The following is a 26222-nucleotide window of genomic DNA, read 5'->3' as shown; positions in this document are numbered from 1 at the left end:
GGCAGTTTATCCACAAGATCACATCCCCTGCCAATTAGGATGAAAGGGGCTGCTTCAGATCCCAATCTAAAAAAGCACAGATATTTTCTAACAAAGATACCTTATCTCTGCTTGGCAAGAGCACACAAATCCAATTCCAGCTATTTCTGTATGCACATGGGCAAGTTCTCATCCTAAAATACAAACCCTGAAGGTAAAGAAATGCACGGGGGTTTCTGTGTGTTTTATAATTGTCCTAAGCATATGGGGCTCCACAGTCCTAAGAAGAGCTGAGTGGCAGAAGCAGCAGAGGGAGAAGCAGCTGAGCAGCTCATATCAGATCCAGTGGGACAGCAGAGCACGGGCCTGGAGCAAACCCTCTCCAACCCAGCAGATCTTTACAGAAACTGGGAGAAGTCTTTCTGTTAGAACCTGTGCCAAAGGCAAGCAAAGGCACTTCAGGAAAATAAAACGTTCTCAACTTCTTACCAAGCATTAGCAGCTAAGGAGGGGAAGCAGCATGTCACATGCAACCTCCCTACGCTGCAGGGCAAGAGCACTATTGCCTCGGATTTCAGAAGAAACTCCAAATTCTTCTGGGATCGTGTAACAGGAGAGAAAACACTGCTGAAGGTTGGGTTCCAAGTACAGCACGGCCATAAAAGTACACGGGAGACTTTGGCAGGACGTCGCCTGAGTGCTGCGAGTGAGAAAAAGTCAACGTGCTCCAAACAAAAGGCGAGTGGCTGCCCCACGTCATGGCAGAGAGGAATGGTGCAGCCATCAGAGGAGCTGCTGCCCCTCAGCCCCACGCAGAATGAGTGCAGGTACCACGGGGTGGGCTGGGCGCGGCGGTGGAGCCTGTCTCTCAATGGCTCGAAGGAGGCTGACTTGTGGGTAAATATTCCCCAGCTTATTTGGAAGACATTCCTCCCTCCAAGAGATAAACACGGGCTCAATTAACATTTAAAACACGTTTCTGTTTCCTAAACAAACTGTGCAGCAGACGTAACTGGAAGAGAAGTTCTGACCGTTGTCGTGTCGCTTTGATCCAGCTGGAGCGCCTCCAGCCGCTGCAACGCTGCTGCTCGCCTGGAGCGAGCTGAAAGAACAATAAACCCCGCCTCTCATGTCATGTGTAACCGTTAAACAAAACAGAGTCACGGCAAAACAGCTCGACATGAAAGCAGCCATTATCTCCGCCACGATTTTTTTATCCAGGAAAACATTGGGAAAGGCTGTTCGGGCATACAGAGCCCATTGTTGATGCAGCAGTGGGTGTTTTCTGGTTCCGTCGTGTTTTATCGCAGACATCTCTCATGTTTTACGGTGCTCTGTCTGCTGGGAGGTGAGGATCCAAACCATTTGGTGAGGTGTGGCCAAGCACTCTGCTGTACCTGAAAACCGGGCTCGGGAGACTGCCAAAGAGATCACAGGGATGGCAGAAGGAACTCCAGCTTCCAGTTGGTTCAAAACACACACTTACTGGAAGAATGAAGCTGAAACACCCAGGTGACCTATGCCCTGAGGTGGGGTTCTGCTGTGCACAAATTAAGGCCAAGGAACAAGGTCTGATTTCAGTTTCACCCATCAGACCCCTGCTTGTTTTTGCAGTGTATACCACGAAGGGCCAATCCTCAATCCTTGCCACTTCTTTCCACCAAGTGAACCTTCCAGGGAAATCAAATATCAACAAATAAAATTCCAGCCCTACCGTTATCGTTTCATTCCTCACTCTCTTTGCTCGGCTGGGAAGGGGCTGCTGGTGGGGGCTCACATCCGTAGCACTGTCACTGGAGCAGCAGAGGTGTTCCAGAAGGCACAACCATGGTGTCTGGCATAGGGAACAGCCCTCTGGGAGTGCTCTGCTGCTCACACACCCTGCTGGACCCGACCTACATAAGCTATCTGGCAGCAGTGATGCCTGGAACCGAGCAGTTCCGCTTAAGTCAGAGAAGAGCTTCAATACTTTCTTGTGGTGCACTCAGTTTTATCAGCTGAACCTTTAAGGCCGGTCCAGCTTTCATGATGCCAGATGTGTTTCTGCCTATCTAATTGCAGGCAGATCCTCCAGTTTTGGGCATCACTGTCGAAAGCAAACCAAGAGAACAAGAAGGGCCATTCTTCTCATGTTGGGGAGTTCACCTCTGACATCCTTTGCATGTTGCTTTTAGAAATGATTTTGATATATGGAGTGAAAGATCTCCTGGGCATCACTGCAGCACATGCCCATCTCTCCCAGCAAGCACTGGTGGCACAGACCAGCTGAATGCAGCCCACTGCTCAGCTGTGAGCCTGCAGCTTCTCAAGTAGTACCACAACATGGGACATCATGGCAGGCACTGGGCGCTGACAGGAGGAAGACAGGAGGTCAGTTGTTCCATGCAGGTTTGGCCACACGAGGCTACATGCATGTGCTCAAAGCAAGGGATCAACATAGGAGAGAAGTGCTGAATCCAGGAAGAAACATGGCCCGCTGCAGTTCTCACAGGTCGGTTTTACTGGGGAGATGCAGGTTAACAAGAAGACGACAGCACCTTCCATTGGGCTCAGTGTGCAATGGCAGATGGGCTCTTCTGTTACCCTGATGCCCACATCAAGAGAAACAAGATTCACAAGGCCAAAACAAGAGTGCTTTTAATTCCTACAATGCAAATGTCCCGTTAAATGAATATAAAGCACAGGATCTGTAGAAATTGCAAACATGGGCTTCTGTAGATATTGCAAACAAGTGTTCTGCAGAACAGAGACATGACCTGTATTATCTTCTCTGGACACCCTTTGATGACCACTATCATTGCCAAGAGCTCACTGCTTTCTGCATCTGATCAGCTGTAAACAGAACTGCCACCCTGAGGGCAGAAGTATGTGGAGGGTTTTCCCCCGCAGAGCAGAACAATACCATTTTTCCACCCTGGTCCCTCCAAAACTTCCCGTGGAAGAAGGAAGGACAACCAGAGGACTGGCTCAGAAAAAGCTTTACCCAGCATTGACTCAGTAACTTTGATCAGATAACAGTGAGCCCCCAGCAGGACCCCCACCTCCAGGTGAAGTCTTTAAAACCTTGAAGAGAGTGACTGAGCCCAGTCTACATACAGGACTGTGTCCTCTAGCCTTTATGGAGACAAACTCCTGTTGATTTGGTGCAAAGATCACAAAGTCCAGGGGTCGGCAGGATTCAGCTCTGCTGAAATTAATTATCCAGGTCACTGCGTGGCACGCATCAGTGTCACACTCCACAAACAGTCCATTTTATTACATACCACTCATTTTCTGCCTGAATAGCCAAGTTCTATCACAGCCATAAAAGTTTAACTTATTTAGCCAAAACTCTCTGATTTAAGAGCATGAGTTCTGCCTTCACAGATCTGTGAGTTGAGGCAGAAGGAAAACATCTACTGCTATCAGTGAAAGACAGAAGCAAGAAGTCCACTGCAAATTCATTACTCTGTTTTATGAAACTGCGTTTAGGAGTTTGCTGCTGACAATCATTTTACAGCACAGGGTTCCCATGAGGTCAAACCCCAAACCGAGTTCACGTGGAGATGTTCCTGTGATGAGGTTGAGCCCAGCACTGCTGCTGGGCACTTTCATTATAAAGACATTCGTCAGAAGTATTCAATTAACTCTGGCTACAAATCCAAAATAGCTGGATTACATGATATTAGGAAGTTCATATTTCATCGCACGATTACAGCGTTCCTGAAGGCTATATGCATTTCAAATCCAGTATCATACCAAGGGGTTGCAAAATATTTCTTTTCCTTTTCTTTGCCTTTTGTTTCTCTTATTGCAGATACTGCAATCTGACTGAGCTAAGTTGCTGGGATAATGACAATTGTGTGCATTTATCAAACAGGAGCTTTAGCCATTCCATAAAGGACTGTAGAAATAGAATGCATTCACACAGAGAATGGATGCACAGTTAATTAGGAGACCTACTTGCTCTCTGAGCCATAATGGTATTAGACAGTATTAGACATACTGTCATCTTACAAACTGTGGAGATATCTCCGGTAGAGTGCTCTGATTCACCAGAATATTCAGTACAAAGTTTAACCAAAGAAGCCAGCAAACAAAGAAACACACATGCGTTGAGCCCATTCCTTTGGTTTTCCAGCTCACCTCATCAGTGTGACCAACAGCTCCAAAGATCTTCGCCGTTTGCCCAATCAAATGTGGGAAACTCTCACCAATTTCTTTTAGCTCTGGAAGAAAACCAGCCAAGGCTGTTGGGTCGTAGCCAGATACTTCTATCAGTATGTTTAGGATAATGTCACTATGGTTGGGGTCTCTTATGTGTCCCAACAGACACGGAATACACTCTTTCAGCACCTATTAAAATAATGAAAAAAAAAACAGAAAGAATGGTGAATATGTTTGTGAATGGTGAATGCATCCAACCAAAAGATGTAGTGTACTTTCGAGGGTTAGAAACAGAGTGTCAGACTTTGATTCAGTAGAACAGCTTTTCACCCTCACTGACCTCTGCACATAGCTATTTGCTGAGGTCAACAGAAGTTCAGCTCAACATATGGAATAAGGGTAAGCTGTAGCCTTGAAATATTACAGTTATGCATCCATAAGTAAGAAAATCCTCAAATGTTAAAAAAAAAGAAAGAAAAGAAAAAAAAAAAACCAGCCCCCTCACCAAACATTTCCCTCCCTTTAGGCCTGCTCTATACTTAAAGGATTAAAACAGCATAGGCCTTAGTCATCCCTAACGATACAGTAAATTAAAGTACTAGCAAAAGAATGTTTTCTTTCCTCTAGGAACTAAACAACATGACAAGGTTAATAGTGGGCACAGAGCTAAAAATAAAGGCCAGCTCCTTGCTGCACAGAAAGTGCTGCGGGCAAGCTGGCATTCCTTGTAACAACACAATTTTCAAGAGGCTGAGAGTCTGGACCTTAAAGCATCTTACAAGCAGGATGGAGCACAGAGCAGATTCAACTGTCTACTAAAGGATTCTTTTACATCTACACTACTTCACGTCTACATGTGTACTGATACATCTCTGGGTCAGGGAAACCAATGGATGTGCATAAAATGTATTTCAGAACAGACTGGTGAGACTTTCCACCAACTTCCCAAGGCCTGTAAGTGGGTTCCGTACTCTCCTTTGTGCATCTCTTGGTTCAGACACCAACATTCCAACGGGGCAGCAGCCCCTAGGCCCCAGCCAGGACACACGGTGACCTCAGACACACCGGGTCTGGGAGCCCCACTGTGACCACGCAGGGCTCTTGGGTCTCGTTTCCAAAGTCTGCTCTATTTCAGTGCATTATGATAAAACTTCCTTGGCTATCCGAAGGAATTAACCACTGCTGATCTTTCTTTTCCAAAGGTTTTATAGATTTAAGAAATTTATAAATCTTTGTCTTATTTGAATGAGCTGAGTGCTGTCAGTGTCGTGCCACTTTAAAAGCACAGTACCTATTGCCTTAATTAATCTCCAGTTCACTCTTAATCAGTTCCTACCTCAATCCAGTTTTCCTTGATACGTTCATACACTTCTAATAGAAATGTAGCGATGGGAATTACAACTCAGCTGACAGAGGAAGAGCCAAAAAAGTAGAACACAGCCCTGGTTTATAACAACAACTGCCGGACCACAACGTTTATTATGTTCTCTTCATGATCGGATGGAGGATTTGGAATGGAATTAAAGAACGGAATTAAAGAAACACATCAGCAAATCGCAGGAAAGCACCGTTGTGTGCGGTGTGGGACTCCGACTGCAGCCAGGCCTTGCCAAGTCATCTGAAACAAATAAAGCCCTGAAAGGAGGTGCAACACTGAGCAGCTCATCCACACGCAGCCTTACCCTGAGCTCTTTCCTCCGCGCCGCGAGCTGGAGCAGCCGCAGGAGGTGGTGCTGCTCGGCTGGCTGCAGGTGGCCCATCAGTGCCAGCAGCTCGGGAAGGTGGCACGCCATGGGTCGTGGCTGCTTCTCGTACAGGGCGGGCAGCACACGCAGCAGCAGTGAGTTCCCTGCCAACGAAGCAGAGGAGAGCATGGTGCATTACTGCACAGCAGTGCCGCGGAGCTGGGGAGAGGCCTGGAGGGTTTGCATCCACCTGGAGGCAGCAGCTTTTAGGAGTCATAGGCACAGAACCCTGGAGGTGTGAAATTCAGTGGGGGAAACTAGACTGGGCCAGGGAGCCCAGGGCATGGCCCAAATAGAGCAAATCACTGCAGGTGTAACAGAGAACGGGTATAAAGTTATTTCCTATTGATTATAATTCTTGTTCCCAATGCAATTCCGTGAGAGGGCTGCTGATGAGCTTTCAGATTTGGATCACACTCCATGGAGTCCCACACTCAACACTTATGATTTAAATCAATTAAAAAAAAAAAAGGCTAAAAAGCACGTAAAAGCTGTATTTCTCCTTCGCTGAGATTCAGACTTTCAAATTAAATAAGCAGCATATGGAAAGAATAATTGGTCATTAAGAGAGCTAAATGCACACAACAGTATGTTTGAACATAAATGGTTAAGGATGCCATTTCCAGGAATAGAAAGGAGCCAGAGAAAGTCAACGGCAGACAGACACAGACATGCAAAGCCCTCTCTCACACATTTTCTTAAGATGTCTGTGCATAATTCAGCTTGAAGCCCGGACTCATACCAAAATATATAACTTCACATTGCCGTACATGCCTGCCTCAATATATTTAAGTCTCACTTGAACAACATATGGAAAACATCTGCCTATTGCAGTGTAGTATGGCTTCTTTTTGTACACGCTTGCGAGCCCTTAAATTCTCCTTGAATTTGCTTTCCAATAGGAACTAGCACTCTGGCCTGCTGCTTTTTCTCCCACTTAAAACCAAGCCCTGTAATTTTGCAAGAGAAGCAGGTCAGGTCCCGGGTGGCAGAAAGAGGACCGATGTGTTAAGCCTGACCACACCACACGCGTGCCAGACACGTGAAGAGCAGCCCAAGGCACTGCCTTACAACACCCCTGAGCCAAGTAACTGAAATGCAGTTCATTGTGGGCTCCAAAAACATCCAGGCAGAGCCTTTCAGGGGTCCTCTGCCCTGGAAGCACCTCTGCACTGCTCAGCTGCTCTCTGCATCTGACCCCGAAGCATTAGTTCTACTCCTAGAGCTGCTGGCTTCTCCCTGTGCCCCACATCCAGTCCCACCTCAGTCCCCAGGGCCACGGGGAATTCCTGTCCTGTTCAGTCCCACGAACGGAGCACAAAGGCAGCTGCAGATGAAGAAGATGTGCTGACTGTTGCTCCAGACAGGTCAGCGAGCAGCTCAGTTCTGGCTGCTGCACCCATACCTTCGTGCCAATCTCTCCCCAGTGCTACAAGTTGGACTGCACGATAACGAAGGGGCACAAATGTCACTGTTGTACCATGGGATCAATACTTCTCAGTCACAGAGGTTCTTCCGAAAGTGCCTCTTTACCTCGTACATTCAGCATAGACTTGATGGTTTTTTTTGTTTTAACTAACCAGAAGAAGTAACCCAAACAACCCAAAAGTAACCAGCAAAACACCCATTTGCCCAAAGGTCAAATTAAGGTTTTCTAGATTCTCATCTGAGTCTGAAATTGAATAATTTTGTAATCAAATACACTGAAAATTATTTTCTTCCCTAGGTAATCTTGTATTTACAGAACTAAGCCTTTCTGACTTGCATGTGCTTAACTTCCACTGGAGGTTTTCTGTCCATGTAGAGCAGATCCCTAAAGCTCCAGTCACATTTCAGCAAAGGATGAAATTCCATTATCCCTGGACAGGCAAAGTTCTCAACTGTAAAATCACAGAGGGAAATCACAACAGAGAAGAACAAGAAGTAGCACCTGAGATGTGCTATTGCCTGTGCCGGGACACCCCAGGCGGGAAGAAACCCTAAAACTCAGGTTAACTACTAACTAACCAGTGTAACTATCGGATGCATCAGAGGGGAAAAATAATTCAGCATGCCACAGCGTGGTGGACTGCAGCCACTTGTACTGAAATACTTGGTACTAAAGTGAATTGGGCAGCTCGGCTAGTCACTGTGCAACAAACGTTACTGGGTTTGCAGTCACCAACCAGGATGAACGGAAAGCAAGGGCAGACTGTAGGCAACCCCACAGCTTTGGAGCAGCATTTCAGTGACCTCACTGATATGGAATTCTTTTTAATTGGATAACCTGTGTATACAAACCTGTAAACAACCCAAGCAGAAACCACAGTTCGTGCCTGCTCTTTGTATAACTCCAGAAGGGTCACGCAGCACGACCCCGTCCTCCACATTTTCGTGCCTGTGTGTTTCCTGCCAGCTCCCAGCACACCCTGCCAGCTGCCATCCCTTCCCAGTTTCCACGTGAATCACCCACACGCAGCCACCACCCTTCTTCCTCCTCAGAGCTCAGCCATCAGAGGTGACACCCTGCCCATTCCCAAGCAGCTCCTTCTGTTCCATCTTGCCTCATCTGGCTCAGCCTAAACGAAGAGCCTGAAATGTACTTCTGCTGTCTGAGAATGGAAAAACGTGATGCTCAACTCCTTAATCATCTTTGCTCCCTCTTCCTCCCCTACTACCATTATCCCCAATGCTTTCCAGATCAGACTTTCTCAGGCATTCCAGGCAGACCACACACTGGGAATTACACAATTGCAGCACAAAGCAATGTACAGTTGGGGACATCCGATGGCTGAGCACTGCTGGCTGTAGGTCAGGTGAGGCAGAGGCACCGACAGCACAACACAGCCCCCTGGCACAGGGACAAATTGCATGCACACAGCCAAGCTACCTGCACATGCAAAGTTTGGATATTAGGAAAGATTTCTTCTCCAAAAGAAGCACAGGCTGCACAGTGGGGTCACCATCCCTGGGGGTGTTCAGAACCACAGGGACGTGGCTCTGAGGGACGTGGGCTATGGGCATAGTGGGGTGTTGGTGATCTCAGAGGTCTTTTCCAACCATAATGATTCTATGAAAGGCTCTGTGTGCTGCCTCTGCTCTGCCCCATCCATGGCCCAGCCCTGCAGCACAGAGCTCATAGTAGAATGAGCCCCATAGCACTTGACAGGTATGGTATGGGCAGAGCAGCTCAGCAGCAGTTGGTCATAGGATCACAGAATGGCTCAGATTGGAAGGGACCTCAAAGATCATTTAGATCCAACCTTCCAAATTCAAGGGGCAATGGCTGAGGCCACGTGCACCTCTGCTACTCCTCCCACAGCCACGTGTCCCAGTCCTATGCCATCAGCTGTGGTGCTGGAGCAGGGTGAGCAAGCACTAAGGGAAGCACCATCTCCTCCTGGTGATTCTAACCAGAAAGGGAACACGGATTGCAAATGAGATGCAGCTCTGTTTGCTTTTGTATCCTGTTCTCTGAATATTTTGTGGCCAACATATAATTCATACCATCAGCATTTTACCCTTAATCTCAAGTCTGGAATAACCAAAGGCCCCTTAAACTGATAAGCTCTCCAGCACTTCAAAGCGATCAACACCAGCAACAGTAGGACTTGGCACCAGATTATCATCTAACCAAAGAGTCTCTCATTTTGTTTTTCTCCACGTTAACAAATAATTCCAATCCTTCAGCTGCTAACCTGCAGGGTCCCAAAAGAAGAAACTAGATGGAACACATTACCTGCATGGCTACAAAGCTGCTATTGATCATTTGGGCTAGAAAAGTAAAAACCCAACAGGCTGTCTTTATGTTACCAGCTCTCCTTTACAGCTCAAACTACTAGCATAGGAGAAGCTCTTAAAGAAAACAGCCCCAAAAGCCACAGTATCCAGGTTAAACCAGACACGTGCATCCAAAGCAGCTCCAGGTAGATGTGTTCTCCTTACCATCCCCCTCCGGAGCCGCAGCATGTACCGATTGCAGACGGAGTTTGCACAAAGAGCACTGCTGAGCCCGAGTGATGCGGCTCAGGCAGCAATCCCTCGCCCCACTCCCACCCCACCGTGCTGTGCATTTCTGGCACTCTGCTCCAGGGGAAGCGGCAGCGTGCGGAGCAGCTCTCCCCGTCAGCCCCCCCTCCACAGACCTGGGGGCTGACATTGAGCAAGCTGCACGCCCCCTGCTCCTCACCGCCAAAACCAACAACCAGAAGTGCTCCTATTACAGCGCTGGCACTCACAGCGCTCATTCATTCAAGCTGAGACGCTCGGAGCATTTATTAGGGGCTGCCCGTGGCTCCTCGCAGTCCCGTCCCCGCTGCAGCCCCACTCCGGCCCAGCCCCAGCCCGGCTATTCACGGGGAGCAGCTGCACAATGCTGCCTGGAGGAGCGCTTTCTTTGCTCACAGTGTTCTGTGTTTTCAGGGCTTCTGCTTCTGTGCTGGATGAAGACGACGACTACGATCTCATGTACGTGAACCTGGATAACGAAATCGAAGGTCCGGTTCTGGGCGCTGAGGAATGTAAGTCGATATCGCCTACATTTCTGCTAAGCGCAGTGCTGCGTTCTTTGTTGCTTAGCTCTTGTAACAACCACGAGCATTATGTTAAGAGGAACCATGTGCTTGCGGCAGTAGCTGTCGCAGACGGCCGTGCTCTGGTACTTGGATGGAGCACTGCAGACTCTGCTGTGCACTATTCTTCCATTTCCCTGCAGCAGACGGCGGATGCCACTCAGTTTTAGAACTGCTGTACTGTTATAGAACTGCTTTGCCTCCTGTTTTAGTATAGAAATAAGAGCAGGGGCAGGCTGAAGCCTTGCACAGAGGCAGATTTCGGTGAACACCCCTTCTGTTTAAACCTACATCTGTGTTTTGCCTTCCAGCTGCCTCCTGTGACTGCCAGCGGGAGCACACGGAGTGGGACAAGCTCTTCATCATGCTGGAGAACTCACAGATGAAGGAGAACATGATGCTGCAGGTGCTGGAGGACGGGCTGAAGGCGGACGTGCAGGCACTCAGGGCAGAGCTGAGCCAGCTTGCTGCTGGGCTCACCAGCACCTTCAGCTCCGTGGTGCAGCAGGTCACCTCCCATGCCTTGGCCCAGCTGGAGCAGGCACTGCAGAGGAACAGAGACCAACCTGAGGATGCCGAGCAGCTCTGCGAGTCCCAGCAGGGCAAGGTTCTGGAGCAGGTCCTGCTGCTGAGCCACAACGTGTCCACCAGGCTGGGCCGGCTGGAGAGCTCCTGGCTGAGATGGGCCGAGGGGGAGACCCAAGAAACAGCTTTCCAACTCCAGCAGGACAAGCTCAGCCCCAGCAGAGAGGACAACCTCCTCTTGAACACCTTATGGAAAGAGCTCCAGCAGACCAGAGCTGAACTGAAGGCATCACAGAAGTGGGTCACCCAGCACCTACTGCCAGCAGGTGAGTGCAGCACGGGGCATTTCCTGGAGGGCTCTCTGAGGGCCCAAGCAGATGTCCTGTGAGTGCTTTCCTCCTCGCAGGGCTCCAAAGCACCCTTACATGCAGCCTGGGGGCCCTGAGGTGGCTGTAGGGCAGCAACTCAGTAGGTGCTCTTGAGAAAGCGGTTCTGAACTTCTCAAACGTGGGATCAAAGAAAGATTTAATCAGAATCCTCACTCTTGGCAAAGCAGCCACCCAGCCACAAGCTCATCTCCAGCAGCTCTCCCAGATTCAAATGGCTGCCAAAAAGCAGCGAACATATTTCCAGCATACCTGCCCTTCTACCTCCCCAGCTAGTAGCCCCTCCATGCACTCACTGAGCTGTCCTGTCACCCTGGAGCATGTTCCTGCTCCTTCCTCCCCCTCTTTCCCAGCTCAGAGGACACTGCAGATGGGCACAGATCAGCTGCTGCCATCCTGCTACCGCTACGTTCACTTTTTTCCTTCTGAAATAACAGTGAGAAAGTGAGGTGCCCATAGAATGATGGGCTCACTTTTCAGATTTAGTCGGGGTTCCCCTGTGCTTTGTAACAGGATGCCCAGCAGCAGTGGTAAAACAGGGTATGGCAGAGCAGAGCCCAGCTGTGGAAGGCATAGGTCCCAAGCAGAACTGAGGTCTGTAGCCAAGTGACTACGGCTGCATATCTTCTTGATGCTGCCACATTTTTAATGACTACCTTTTTCCCCACAAATAAAAGTTCCAGTAGGCTAGATAATAAGAAGAAAAAATCCCACAAACCTACAGTTGCATGGTTCTCCTGCACGTGTGCCAACAGGAAGGAGGAATGCAGTCCCACCAGCACTGCCAGTGCCCGCTTACAAGTGCTGCCACCTCTCACAAAGCTGTATTTTAACGAGGAATACAAATTTAGTTCTACGAATACATTGCTTTCACCCTTTTATTTGCTGCAGCATTTTAGTAAACCTTGTGCCCTGGGAGCAGACCTTCAGCATATCCCATTCCCCCATCCCAAGCACATGGACCCTGCCTTCCAAGTGGCATGAACTCATTCCTTATCTCCATCCGTACTGCAGTCAGCCTTGCACCAGTTACTGTGTGCTGCAGGAGAGTCAAGTCTTGATGAGCATCAGAGACCTCAGCCTTGCCACTGGAAATTCAGAGTATTTCCACTGGTTGCAACATGATTTGATAGAAAGCGCTCTTACTTTTTATTTTAAAGTAATTTTTAAATTTTAAGCAACTCCAGCATCTCTCTCTGGAATTTCTTTTTCAAGGGAATTTTTAGCAACTGGCTTTAATTCCTCACAACTTGAACTGCTGCCAGACATCTCTTGAGGGATTTCCTAATCACACTTCTTGTTCTTCAGTGAGGCTGGATTTAATCTTGTTTAGCCCTTGATAACAAAGCCAGAAAGCTTGCTAATTAAAAGCTGCTTCGCAGAAGTGTTCCTTTGCAGCATCTCAAAGAGCATCCCCAGCAGTTGCTTGCTGCCCCCCAGCTCTCTTAAAAAAGAGAAACCCAGAACCGTATGGGTTGGAAGGGACCTCTGGAGCCCCCAGCCCCCTCAGAGAACTGCTCCTGAGGAGGCAATGCAGGCAAGCAGCCAGGTGGGTTATGAACATTATCTCCTCTGGAGATTGCACCACCTCCCTGGGCAGCCTGTCCGGGGCTCTGTCACCGTCATAGGAAAGAAGTTCTTTTTCATGTTCAGATGGAAACTTCCACATTCCAAAATCTGCCCAAAGCTCGAAGTGGTGCAAAATAACACAGCAGCACAGTCCTGGAGGCTTTCTTTCACTAAAGCAGAAGTTTCCATATGTTTAGACCTTCCAGATGCTCTAGCTAAAGAGGAAGAGAGCTGGCTTAACTGTGGGAGGGAGCTGCTTTTTCCCTGTGTAACTTAGAATACCCACTTATATGTAAGGATGAGGAAAGTACGTAGGACACGAACGATATCTTGTGCTTAGTAATCATCAGGTACTTCTCTATCAAAGCTGCTCTCAGGAAGCTTAATCTGGTTTCTATTACAACATATGGTTGATTGGTGATGGGAGAAGAACTACCTTAACAAACATTCACATTCTCAGCTCTTAACCAGAGCACAGCTCCTGATGGCCCTACAGGCAGGTTCAAAAAAGGGACTCCTTCTAAAAGAACCGAAGCTCAGCATGTTTCTGCCAGCACTCCCTGCTCCTGCCCCAGTGCATTGTGTTGCACAGTATGGATGTGCCCAGCCCTGCTGCTCCAAAGCTGTCAGTGGTGTCCTGCCCTGCAGGATGCTTTGTAGCTGCTCCTGACACAGAGATCCAGCAGCTCCATACTGCTATCCCAGGAACACCACAGCATCTCAGACTACCAGAGGGACAGAGCAGCAAACCCATGTGCTTACCATAACACTGTTGTCCCCATCGCATTATGATCAAAGAGGGCATGGAGGCTAAAAAAATCCTCTGTGAGACAGAGCTGTTACTCCATCCACCTCTCACCACAGACAGAACTGCCCAATGTGAAGTGCTCGTCTCTCTAGGTGACCCACGCAGACTGCAGGGCTCCCCATGCAGAGGGAACGTTGGCCATCCTGCACCAGGACAGGCAGGCAGCTAAACCCAAGTACGATGTGTACAGGGCAGGAACACGCTTCTGTGGAGAAGGGAAAGCTGAGCCCTGTTCAAGCAGCACAGCTAGCTCCTCTGCTCACTACCATAAAAACTGCACACCAAATTAATACATCAGATCTGACAGCTTCTCAAAGCATCCAGCAGGTGGGTTTCTCCATCCCACGGGATGAGCCGAGCTCACAGCCCTCTGAAAAGCCCAAAGTGAGCCTGAGCTGAGGGTCCTACCCATGCATGTACCACCAACTTCTACTTAATGTAATTTTCCTGATTCACTTTTTCAGGCTGCGAAACAGCAATTCTATTCCCAATGCGCTCCAGAAAGATCTTTGGGAGCGTTCATCCGACCGCCGAGATGACCCTCTCCTCCTTCACTGTTTGTGTCTGGGTCAAAGCAACCGAGGCTTTGGACAAAACCATCATCTTCTCCTACGGAACGAAACTCAATCCCTATGAGATCCAGCTGTACCTCAGCCAGCAGTCTGCAGTGCTCGCTGTAGGTAGTGCCCAGCACAAGCTGGCTGCCAGGAATGCAGTTGCTCCCGGGAAGTGGATCCATCTCTGTGGCACCTGGAGCTCAGACAACGGGACCGCATCGCTGTGGGTGGATGGAGAGCTCGTGGCTGCTGCAGTGGGCATTGCTGATGCTCATGTTGTTCCTGACGGAGGAATTCTGCAGATCGGCCAAGAGAAGAACGGCTGCTGCGTTGGAGGAGGGTTTGATGAAGCCTTGGCCTTCTCGGGAAAATTAACAGGGTTGAACCTGTGGGACAGAGTGCTCAGCACTGAGGAGATAGCAGCACAGGGTGGAGAGGATGCGTGCAGCTCCCGGGGCAACATTGTTGGGTGGGGAGTCACGGAGGTTCTGCCGTACGGAGGAGCTCAGTATGTTTCTTAAACCCTGGTAAAGCAGTTTCTGAAGCAGGGCATGTTTCGTTAAGAGCAGAACACCAGGAACAGAGCAGAAGGAGCCCGTGTCTCTCCAGCACCCAAGGCAGATTAGCACCACAAATTTACGCAGCGAGATGCTGCGGGGTGGGATTTGATCTCCGCCTGCTGTCGTGGCAAAACACTGAAGAAGCTCCATCCAGACTTGACTTTGGATAAGCCATCCCTGAGGTCAAATGACCGTGATCTAACTTATGCCAAAATCCAAGTGTCACTTCGGGCACTGCAGAGCTGTCCCAGGCTCCTGTGGTTCCTACCCACCCCGGCAGTGCCGAGCAGGGGCTGTGCACCTCCCAGCCTTCCCCGGCCATTGCTGCTCATGAGCTGATCAGGGGACACCCATCAGCCAAGAAGCACGTCGTTTATTAAGTGTCATTAGTAATCTGTAGGCTACAATAGAACTAGCTTCTTGTTTAAAGCATTTTTTAATGCCACGGATTGACCCAACATATAGGAGTAATATTCACCATCATAACCTGATGTTACATTTCGAGAAAGCGCAGCTGTATTATATTGTAAATTGACTTCGTCATAATTTTATTGAAATTATTTTTGTAAAGTCATTTTTGTAAATAAAGATACTTGACTAAACTAAGGCTTTCCGTGGTTCTCATCAACAGAAACTCTAAATAAATAGAAAGGAGAGCTGAAAGCCAAGCGGCAGCAGCCTGCTCCGCCTCGAGCCCCGCGCGATTCCTCGCTGCGTGCTGAAGCCTCTGACCACGTCATGTCAGACAACATCTTGCCCAAAGCCACTCTTATCTCTGCTGGAAACTGCATGCCCTTCTGCTCTATTCACATCTGCCCTCTTCCCACCCTCTACAGATACCCTAACACCGCACTCTGGGATGTTTCTTGACATTTGTTGCCACACTCATTGCTGAATATAGCTCTGCTAGCAAACCTTTCCTTCCAGAAGCAGTAAGAAATAAAAGTGATGATGCTGCCATTTCCACTTCGCTATGCCATGCAGGGGGGGCTGTGCTTTGTGGCTAAAGCTTCATGTTCTGTTTCAACATTCCAGCAATGCTGTACAATTAAGGCAAAAAATAAGTGCTCAGCGTGTTGCAATTTCCACCACAATAAAAGTGTATCTAAGTTCTCAGCAATGAAGGTCCTTACAAAATAATGTCTGTAAATAACCTGACTTAGGGAATAGCAGAAGGTTACCTCTGTTCATCTGCTGTCAGCCAGGAAACGTGTCTTCAGAGGAACACTCAAGCATTGTGCAAGCACAGAAATACTCTCAAACCCTTCTCCCATACGCTGCCCTCCATTAAGTGAAAACAAATGTCCCTGAGATGTAGCAGAACAAGCAAAATCCTCACAGATTACCCAAAGTGGTTCCTGGCTGCTTTTCTTGCCATTCCTCATACCTGGGATGCTTTGGCTTTTAGGAAGCCTTTTGCTATCTCTGCACCAGTCTGGCCAATTACCAAACACAACCCAGTTCCATCATTCCCACTGACTCAGCTGGAATGCTTTCCAACCACTCTTGCTTTGCAGCCTCTGTGGACCAGCTCAGCTTCCCATCATCCAGCAGCCCCGCGCCAGCAGTCACCAACATCAGCACCCATCCCTTCACTCCCCAGCTGAGCTGTGTCTGTCTGTAACAGTCCCTTTGCTTGTTTGGAAAACACTAAATAAACAGGATTTGTGAGAGCATTTGGGGCGCATTACCAGAGCTCCCCAGAAGACAGGACAGAGTGCCCTCCTGCAATCTGCAGTTCCCTCTCTGATGTCCACAGCAACATCTGCTGGTGGAATATAATATATGCAGGAAGACCAGCCAGAGCAAAGCCTTCGACTGTGGGTGTTTCTCACTCTTCTCCTAGATTTATGACTACTCCATGTTTCTATTCACCACCAGTGGTGACACACAACATAGGCACCTACATACTAATGCCACAAGTCTTAAAAGAATGATCACTACTGACCCACAAAGCCACAGGGCTGTCCTGCTCTTGGTCTGGTCAGTTCATATTGTCCCACTGTTTATACTTATTTATCACATTTGTCCTTAAACAAATGGCATTTACTGTCATTACCTGTGCTTAAAAAAACAAGCAGCAACTTCACCACTGCAGCAGCACAGTATTGCAACTGTGAAACTGACGTTAGCCAAATTGGGATTCCTTTTCTAGAGGTCTGAATATTTTTGGTTTCTTTTTAAACCACGTAAGTAAAATTTAAAGAGTTTAGCAGCAGAACTATCTGAAGTGACTGATGCAGGCAAGACTGCAGCATCACCACAAAGCTTTTATATCTGACACAGGATGGGATCCATTTCATCCTCATTTCTGTTTTGGAGTACTGCCAGCGACACTAATAGAAAGGATAAGAGCCCAGTAACTACAGCCTCTATCACTGCTCGTTATTTGCAGTCCATTAGTACAGTGCACTAACAGCTACAGATAGATCTCCTGCCCTGTGGGTCACCCCATCTACAACGAATCTCCCGTAGTCCAAAAGGTTCACTGAGTTCACATCTTCTCGAGAGGTGTTCCTTGGTATATTCTGTTAATTTAGGTTGTGCCCAACGTACTTAATCACACGTTTATGAACGTTTGAGTGTTTCATACACACACATCTCAAACCGATGCACAAAGCATCTGTTTGCACGTGGGCCTAACAAAACCCAACTGACCCATCAGTGTGCACGCTGCAGGATGGACTTAGCAGTCTGAGTTCATACCTTGAAGGACACTTTTGACAATGGCATCTGTGTGATCAGCCAGCAGCTCTGCTTCAGCAATGGCAGCCAGCGAGAGGTAACTCGACATGTTTCTGCACAGCTCCTTATTGCCCCTCTGGAGGAATTTCACTGCCACTGGGATGGCCAAGGCCATCACTGGAGGGCGGTTGTAATTCTGTAAAAACATGAAGAAGCCCTGAAAAATAAGCAGCTGAAATGAAGTAAGACGTTTCCTGCTGAGCAGAATCGAATAATGAAAATCAGAACAATGAAGGGGGACAGAAAAAGCAAAACAACGGGTCGAGAAAGCTTATGTTTCAATGACAGCGCTGACAGCAGGCTTCAAAGAACCAGCAAGGAAGGAAATTTAAAACTGCTACAGCAGGAGATGTTCACACACACATTTCTGCATTTTGCAAGAAGAGGAGAAATCATGATAGTTAGTACACTACTCACACATCAAGTGCTGCAGCATTTCAACCAGCACATTTTGTGTTCAGTGCCATCAGAGAAAACAGCAGAAGCCACAGCCACCATCCAAACAGAGAGGCCACTTTCACCACAGTGCAAAGCAAACAGGAGTGCAGGTCTCCCCTGCATTTGGCCCAGCAGTGGTGCTCCTTTCCGAGCTCCTCATCTGTTGTTGTGTTTTTAGGACCTTACAGCAAGGCGTGGATATGGTGGCTGTGTGGTGACAGCCCACAGCCCTACAGCACCAGCACTCCTTTCAAACCACGTTCCTGTGAAATGCTTGGGAAGTCAATGAAAACAGAAAAGCCGTTTTTGAAGGGCAGGGGAGAGGTGAGAAATAACTGATGAACTCAGAAACCCAAGGCATAGCTGTCAAATGGGGAAGAGCACACGTGAGCAGGTGCACTGGCAGGTTTGCTCATCAATTTTCCTCTGATAATTAAGACTCTCTTCCTTAACTTCCAACCAATTTCTCTGAACACCAGGGTCAACGAGGACTGTTCTTACGTGTGGCACTGAAGAAAGCCATCTTCTGTCATCACAGTGGCAAGATGGAGGGTGGCATCTTCTCCCATGCAATTAGTGATAGGATGAGAGGGAATGGCCTCAAGTTGCAGCAGGGGAGGGCCAGGTTGGATATTAGGAAAAATTTCATCTCCCAAGGAGTGGTCAGGCACTAGCACGGGCTGCACACAGCTGCTACTGTCCTGGTGGGCAAGAAATGTGTAGATATACTGAGGACTGTGGTTTGGTGGGGAAATACTGGTGGCAGGTGGATTGTTGGACTGGATGATCTTAGATGGAGGTCTTCTCCAACCTTAATGATTTTATGGAAATGGCACCAAGCTTTAGCAAACCCAGGGCTACCTGTACAGACACCTGGGTTTTGAGATTAGAGTGTGAAAGGATTTTCTGCAGCTATATGTGAAATTGTATGCACAGACTGCACATGTCTATTGCCCGCTGAGTTCCTGTACATAACTACCCTTGAAACAAGCAAGACATGCTTGTTTACGTGCAGTTGAGGACCTACATACTTTCTGAAACCTCCTTAATCAGTGCTTTTCTCTCATCTTCCCTCACTTTTGAGCATCCTTTTGAAAACAGAACACGGCATTTTTGAAAAGAATCCCACAATATGATTATACTTAATTAGCATCCGAAGTCACAGGCAACCACTGCTCCCCAGATGTTCCAGAAAGCAACAAAATAGTGAACAAGGGTAGACCAGACTGAATGCATACTCATTCTGGAGCAGCACTGAAAAATTGGATTTAAACTCAAGAAAAAAGCAACTCTGTTGTACATATAGCCAACTCTACCTCCGTGAGTGGGATCTGCCCTGGCCATTAGCCTCAGCAGAGCAGGATTGACCCTAATTAAGGCTACAGCTTGCTGCTTAACAAGCACAGACAAGTCAATTTAAGTGGCTATGAGGACTACAAGGGACTACTATAGCCCCTTTCCACCAGCCAACCTATGTAAGGATGGGCTGCAGCAACTCCTGGCATTGAGGCAGCTTGTTGTGGCAGCTGCTGTATGACCAAAAGGTACATTTCAATGAAACTTGCTGCCTAAAGATCCATTCATTTTGGGGCCTTTTTTTTTTTTTTTTTTTTTTTTTTTTTTTTTTTTTTTTAAGTCCACACAATGCCTTGTTACGTTTTGGATGAGAGATAGAGAGTCGAAGCCAAATTCTGCCTCCAAGTTACACACTAGGACTGCGTGCAGAAAGAATGAGAAGATAAGGCTCGGCCCTCTGATGAGTGTTTAAAAAGATCCAAAAGTTCTGAAGAATGGGATATTTTTTTCCTGTAATAAAGATGAAATACTTAGATAAGAAAAGGCTTTAATTCCGACAGAAGAAAGGTTTCATTTGTTCCATTGTAAATATCAGGGCACGACAGCACACTAAGGAAATTGTGTAGGTGACAATGAAAAACAGATTTTAATAATATGAAATAGTGCTGTTTGCAAACCTAGGGGACCTCCCTGCTGCTAATATCAACAGAAACACGCTGTGAGATTCAACCCAGCTGTCAGATATTCATTACAACTTCAACTAACCCTCACGTACTGCATTAAAAACTCAGTTCATGCCTGCCTTTGTGTTTTCTTTTATGCAAAGGAACTTGCTGATAGCAGCTCTGTTTCTGAGAGCAGTAAATGCTTTTGTAACTTTCTCATCTCATTTCTGTGAACTCCTTTCTCAAAGCAATCTGTAGCAGAACAATCCCTAAAACATTTGGATAAGGGCACGTGGCTGCCGACAGTGAGGACAAGCCATTGCAAGATTCAGGATGGATTTTAAAGCACTACAGAGACAAGATATGTCTCCAGTCTGGAAAGTTTAAGCTGTGCTGCAGCGTGTTGTGTGCAAACCCAGTTATTTGATGCTGTTGTTTTTTTTTCCTGAAGCCCACAGCAGTGCACTCTGAAGCAACTGTTTCTCCAAATGATAGTCCTGTGGCTCCCCCTGTAACTCTTGCATGTAATGCAAATAGTTAGAATTAATGAAGCATTAAGAACAGTGAGATCTGGTACTAAGTAGGTGAAACATTTCTAAAGATGAGGAAGCTGCAGACAGTTTTGATTCACTGCAATGAATATCCCATACATATAATAACATACATTAGAATTTGGGGTTTTAAAGCAATGCAGCCACTCTCACACACCCTCAGAAAACACGAAGCACAGCTGCTTTTTAGGAGATGAAGCTGAATAGCTGAGGAATGCATGACACTCCCTTGCTTTCAGCTCATTCTCACCTGCAGGATGCAGCTCATGATATCAGATGCAATTTTGGCGTGTGGCGTGTCCTCGTCCTTGCCAGAAGGTTTCAGATTGTGCTCCAGACACGACTCCCAGAGAGCCACCAGGGCCTTCCCGTGCTTCTCTATGGACTCCGTCTCCCTGATGGCAGTGGTGATGCGGGTGATGCAGATTTCCACTACGGCCTGGTCGTTGTCATTAGTTTGGTAGTCCTGGTTCAAATAGAGAGACATGAGCCAAGCCCATCTGTGAGCAGATCCCACAGCACTAACCAGAAGGCATGAAGGTTTTGGGACTGCCCACTGTTCGCTCACTTCCACCTTTACAACAGATGCTTATCTTGACTGAACACAAATCAGCCATCTCATAGATGGTAATGCTGTTCCAAGCGCTAGTGTTCATTACTGCTAAGATATGGATTAAGCTATCACATGATTATAGGCTGGCCTTCTTGACAAGGGATTGAGCTACGTGCCTTATAACCACTTGCATGGGACTTTCCTCCCATAAGCATCCTAAAAATTCAAACCAAAGCAGTTGGATCCACATAGTAGCATAAATTCTAGGTTCAAGTATTTCCCATGACATTGAGTCCCTGATGTAAGCACAGTTAGTTTCAATTAGTATTAACATATATGAATAAGAAACAAATAAATAAACTTTATAACAAAACTCTGTGGTCCCCCATAGTTACTGGGGCACATCCCACACAGCTATGGAATGGCAGCACTTGGCAACTTGAAAGGCTGCTGGGGAGAGTGATACCCTGGCACACCATCACCATTCCTCAGTCTGACTTTGCCCTGAAAACTAATAAAGATGAAAGGTGGACCAACGTCATGCCAGAAAAGTGCAGTTGTTGGAACATGACTGTGTTGCTTGCAGAATGTCTGAGCACTCAGAAGCTTTCCCTTCCTCCCACAGGCTGGCACATATGCCAGCCAGAAGAGCATTTGGGGGGTTTGAGGGTCTGGCTCAAGTCTCTCATAAAATATCATCAAGGGAAATATGGGCTAAACATTAAGCTGGATGTAACTTGTCCTGTAACCAGACACAAGTTAAAGGCAAAACACAAGGATAAGGAGGTGGCATGAGGATAAGAAGCAAGGTACTGGGCTCCAGCAATGGCAGTGTCCTGCCATCCTTCAGGAGATCACCAAAATCTGTGTAACCACACACTACTCCACAATGGAGCCAGCAGAGCACTGGTGTAACCAGTGCCCTGGCAGCAGCCTCTCAGCCTGGAACTTGCTCCACATAAAGGAAAGAAAGCAGGATATTTATCTTCTTTTTGCTTGGCGTTCTTGAGTTTAAAACCTTAAATATGGGAATATGTGCAATTTAAGACCTTGTTTATACAATGCATTTAATCTCATGAACTATAGGACAGCGTTTCACTTACAGCAGATGAACTAATTATTCTTATTTGTTCAAGAGCTTCAGAGAGGCTTCCTTCGATCTCAGCATCATCCAAGGAGAAAAGATCCCCCGCACGTGAAAGGTCCCTTTGTGCCAAAACCAGCCCAAAGAGATGGTGCATGGCGGCACCCACTGCCACTCAGCCAGGCCTCTGCACGCACCATGTGCCTGAAGGAGTTAGATGAGGGCAGAATGGAAACAATCCTGTTGATCAGCCATCCATTCAACATTGAAAATAACTCCGCAGCATATTTCACGACTTACTTCCTCAGCCTCGGTCTAAAAGGGGGAAAAAAACAAAAAGGAAGAAGTCACAAGCACACTCGCTACCATACAGTTTAGCAAAGGTTTTTACATGGTATGTGCAAGCAGCATGCAGGTTCCCCTGACCTAGGGATGTCCTTAAGCACCCACTGTGAACTGTGTGCTGAAGGACTTTTGCACTCAAACTCAAACTCTAACTAGCTAAACAACACAACTTTTATTAAAAAAAAAACAACAACAAAAAAGGTTCATCCTTTCAATGAGTAACACCAGGAAAAAGAAAAAAAGGAAAAGGTGACCAGACTGACTGGAAAGGAGCATCAACCTCCTTCCTGCAGTCAGCAGGAGAGCTGGAGCAGGTGTGTGGGGCCACTTGGTTTTCTGGGTTTGTGTGTCCTGACTGAAGAAATACCTGATTAGTAAGATCAAGGTAATGACTTCTGTTTAGAAAAACAACCACCTTTGATGTCAAAACGATCCCTGCACTCTTTCCAGCTCACGTAAAGCAAACACTTGGCTGAGCTGAAGCTACGGACATCTCCTTGGCTGGGGAATGCAACAGAAGCCAAGCCAAGCAGGGCCAGGCTCAGCAGGGGCTCATGAAGAACAACAGTGCCACACTTGTGTCCCAGAAATGTGGTGATTAAAGCTTCCACAGAGGGGACGTTTGACTTCATTACAGGAGAAGTTTGTTGATTTTCCTGCCATTTCAGAAGTGCTGTTTGTTATTCCAGGACTGCCAGGTCTTGCCTAATGCGGATGGGACCCTCTGCTTACTCACCTTTGAAGCAAGAGTCTTCATGGCCAACCTCAGCCTAAACCTTTGGCAAAGCTGCACACAAGGAAGGGACAGAGCCCCCTGTGCCAAAAACACTCTGATTGGACATTTCAAAGGCAGGTGCAAATCTCTGCATGCAGAGAATATCTGTCCTCAAGTCTTTCAAGAGACCGCATGACAGCCCTACTGGTGGGAATAGGACAAGGGCGGTCCCTCAGCTCCTGACTGCACTGCATTTCTCCTATCTTTTCCCACCAACACCATGCAATTTTTTGACTAAGCACAACAACCTTTTCCTCCACATTCCTGAACCTTCACTATGACAAAAGCAACAACTACGACAAAAGCAAATTCCCCAGCACAACAAACACTTTGTGTCTAAAGCTTTAGAGAAGACCCCATCTGCTGTGGGTGGATTCCTAACCCCAGGAGCTGCACTGCTCACCTGTGCTCACTCCAGACATGCTGTGCTCAGTGCTCACCTCAGCCTCCTTCTCATGGAAATGCATCATGCTGACTGCTTCCAGGCACACAATGACCATCCTCACTTCTGGTTTATTATTTATTATATAATCCCAGGCTGGAGGGGGCTATGACCAACCTAGTCTAGTGGGAGGTGTTCTTGTCTACAGCAGAAGGGTTAAAACTAGATGATCTTTAAGGTCCCTTTCAACTCAAATCATTCTGTGATTCATTCTATAAAACACACACCAACAAACATCTCCCACGCCAATAACATTTTCTCTGTAACAAAGTGCACGGAGATAAAGCGTCGTTCAGAGGCTGTTATTTGCTGTTTTGTGAACCAAAATCTCTTTCTGATTTGAAGTAAACATTTCTAAATACAAAGCACTTACACACACATGCGAGTATTTAACAATCTGATCTCTGCCAGAACACAAGACATGCAGGACACTAAGTCAAGGGCTGCCAATGCAGTCAGGACATTAAGGTAGACACATACTAAATACAATAGTAATTTAACTCAAGGATTTCAATTGATTTGAAATATTATGAGGTGGAAATATTATTGCTAAAGCTGTATCCATCTGCTTTTCTGCACCTGGCTTAATGACACAGTCTGTTTGCAATGGGCAGAATTTCCCAGATAGCTTCAGACAAGGGGGTGAGGCTAATACTGACAAATATTAACTGAAGTACAACACCAGAGAAAAGGGAATCTTAGCAAGAGTAGGCTATTCATCATCTGGACAGACTGACAAGGGGTCTGGACAAGCAGGACGAATTGGGAAATCAAACAGGACCTGCTTTTCCACTCAGGTTTGCATAACATGAACCAGTTACAGGTGCATGTAGAACCAGCAGGCAGCTCCCAGCACACACAGTCATCAGCTGGGCAACACCAAACTTGAGAACACGCACTAGAACACAAACACGGAGCCAAAAAGGCAACAATTCCCTCTTTCTTCACTTATTCACAAAGAATATTTCTTCAGTTTGAAGATAACAAGAGATCCTCCAAGCATGCTTCCACCCGGCTTGCATGGTGTGTTCATGGTGTGTTCATGGCCAGGCTCCTCTCACCTGGGTTCTTTGCCCAAGTTGACAAACTGAGGACTGCATTGCAGCATACATGATTGGATGTAATTATTGAGATAGAGTATCCTTAACCCCTGGACTCTATTTATGCTATTTGTAAGGGAAAAAAAAAGGGGGAAATGTCAAATAAGCAGTAAAAACAATGCAAAATTTGAAAGAAGTCTCCAGAAATAATGCATTGAAGCAACTTCTATTTCAATAGAAAAGACACAACTCTGCATTTCTAAGTCAGCAGCCACTGAGCTGAAGGGGGCTGCACCAGCACAGAAGAGATTGGGCCCAAACTCATACTCAGCAGTTCTCAACTTGAAAAAAGAAAAATGTCAAAAAGCTATAAACTTTAAAAAGATATATTATTTTTTTTACCTGTTCACAACTCCACAATGACATCCCCAATGATGTTTACAGGTGCAAAGTTTGCATTCTTCAAAACAAAGCCTATTTGCTTTGCTCTCCTGCGACCGCAGGCAGCATCCAAGGGCACGAGTGGCAAGCCAGGGAACCCTGCAGCAGGCAGTGAACCCGAAGCTGTTAATTGCAGTGCCAGGAGTAAGGCATCTCAGGAATGCAGACTAAAGCAGCCTACAAGTTAGCATCAGGTGACTGCAGGCACCTAAAGGCAGGGAGGCCTTATCTTTGAATGAAACACTCTGTTTCTGGGACAAAATACAAAGCCTATTCCACTTGAGTGCAGTTGTTTTTAAATAGAGAAAACAGAACTCTCTGTGTTAGTGGAAAGCTATCCTTCCCTGGGAAGAAGGCAAAAAAAAAAAGCCCTCAGTAAACTCACACTGTTTGTTCACTTGTTCTTTTCCTTTGCTGTGGAGGAGATTTTCTGTCCAAAGGAAAAACGCTGTCATTCTGTTACACTTCCCATGAATATAAAAGAGGGTCTGAAGCTTACTTTGGCTTCTACCGCTACGTTCAGAAGTTGCACAACAAAACCTGCACTATTAAAATTCAGGAACGAAGACCCACTGAATCCTCCCTGAGCTGCGGCACTGAAACACCGCGTTGGCCTTTTGCAAATGATACCTTACTCTTCTGCTGCTGCAGAAGAGGAATTATACACACAATACCTCTTGCAAGGTGTTCTGTTGTTCTGCTCAGGTTTTAAGAAATTTGGACAATTAAACTCAGAACACGTTTTATGAGATGCCTCATCAGCTTGATTTCCCATCACCTACCAGTGTCTTGTCCAGACAGGACAGACACTTCTGCCTATCAGGGTAGCATCCGAGCAGACAGCATGTACTCCACCAGGAGGAAACAGGTCAAAGGTGTTGCCAAAGTTTCCAACCCCCTCAGGGATCCCCATCAGCACTGTGTCTGCAGGGTTAGCAGTAGGGATCTGCCCCTTCATGTGGTCAGAACGTGACTTTGGCTCTTGTAACAGACTTCAGGTCATCATTCTGCAAAAGGAGGGA

At 47.0% G+C, this 26222-nt stretch overlaps 2 protein-coding genes across 5 annotated transcripts in view; one reads left to right on the top strand and one right to left on the bottom strand.

Moving 5' to 3' along the window:
* Positions 1-25390, bottom strand: part of VEPH1 (ventricular zone expressed PH domain containing 1) — a 51551-nt gene extending 26161 nt beyond the window's left edge. The window contains exons 1-7 of one of the 4 annotated variants that reach the window (XM_065747858.1): positions 25162-25390; positions 23239-23418; positions 22177-22472; positions 20771-20986; positions 17532-17706; positions 5808-5974; positions 4105-4314 (exon numbers count right to left, since the gene is read on the bottom strand). In XM_065747858.1, coding sequence (XP_065603930.1) covers positions 4105-4314; positions 5808-5974; positions 17532-17706; positions 20771-20986; positions 22177-22314 — 906 coding nt within the window. In that variant the 5' untranslated portion in view covers positions 22315-22472; positions 23239-23418; positions 25162-25390. Of the gene's footprint in view, positions 1-4104; positions 4315-5807; positions 5975-17531; positions 17707-20770; positions 20987-22176; positions 22498-23238; positions 23419-25161 lie in introns of those variants that run through there. The other 3 variants (XM_065747855.1, XM_065747857.1, XM_065747856.1) reach the window with 3 other exon arrangements.
* Positions 10201-15491, top strand: PTX3 (pentraxin 3). The gene is made up of 3 exons (XM_065747932.1): positions 10201-10369; positions 10732-11271; positions 14173-15491. The coding sequence occupies exons 1-3, from the start codon at positions 10222-10224 to the stop codon at positions 14784-14786; spliced, it is 1302 nt and encodes a 433-aa protein (XP_065604004.1). The 5' UTR covers positions 10201-10221; the 3' UTR covers positions 14787-15491.
* Positions 25391-26222: the final 832 nt, after the last annotated feature.

This window comes from Cyrtonyx montezumae, unplaced genomic scaffold (assembly GCF_038088225.1).
Source record: "Cyrtonyx montezumae isolate F1298 unplaced genomic scaffold, pur_monq_1.0 scaffold_5, whole genome shotgun sequence".
Classification (NCBI taxonomy): Eukaryota; Metazoa; Chordata; class Aves; order Galliformes; family Odontophoridae; genus Cyrtonyx; species Cyrtonyx montezumae.
Note: the sequence above shows the minus strand (reverse complement) of the source record. Positions and strands in the feature narration are given on the sequence as shown.

Bases quoted from the DNA above. Each gene is read 5' to 3' on its own strand.
- PTX3 (XM_065747932.1), top strand. From the start codon at position 10,222: ATGCTGCCTGGAGGAGCGCTTTCTTTGCTCACAGTGTTCTGTGTTTTC. The intron at 10,370-10,731 runs GTAAGTCGATAT...TTTGCCTTCCAG, and splicing joins GGTTCTGGGCGCTGAGGAAT to CTGCCTCCTGTGACTGCCAG. The intron at 11,272-14,172 runs GTGAGTGCAGCA...TCACTTTTTCAG, and splicing joins CCAGCACCTACTGCCAGCAG to GCTGCGAAACAGCAATTCTA.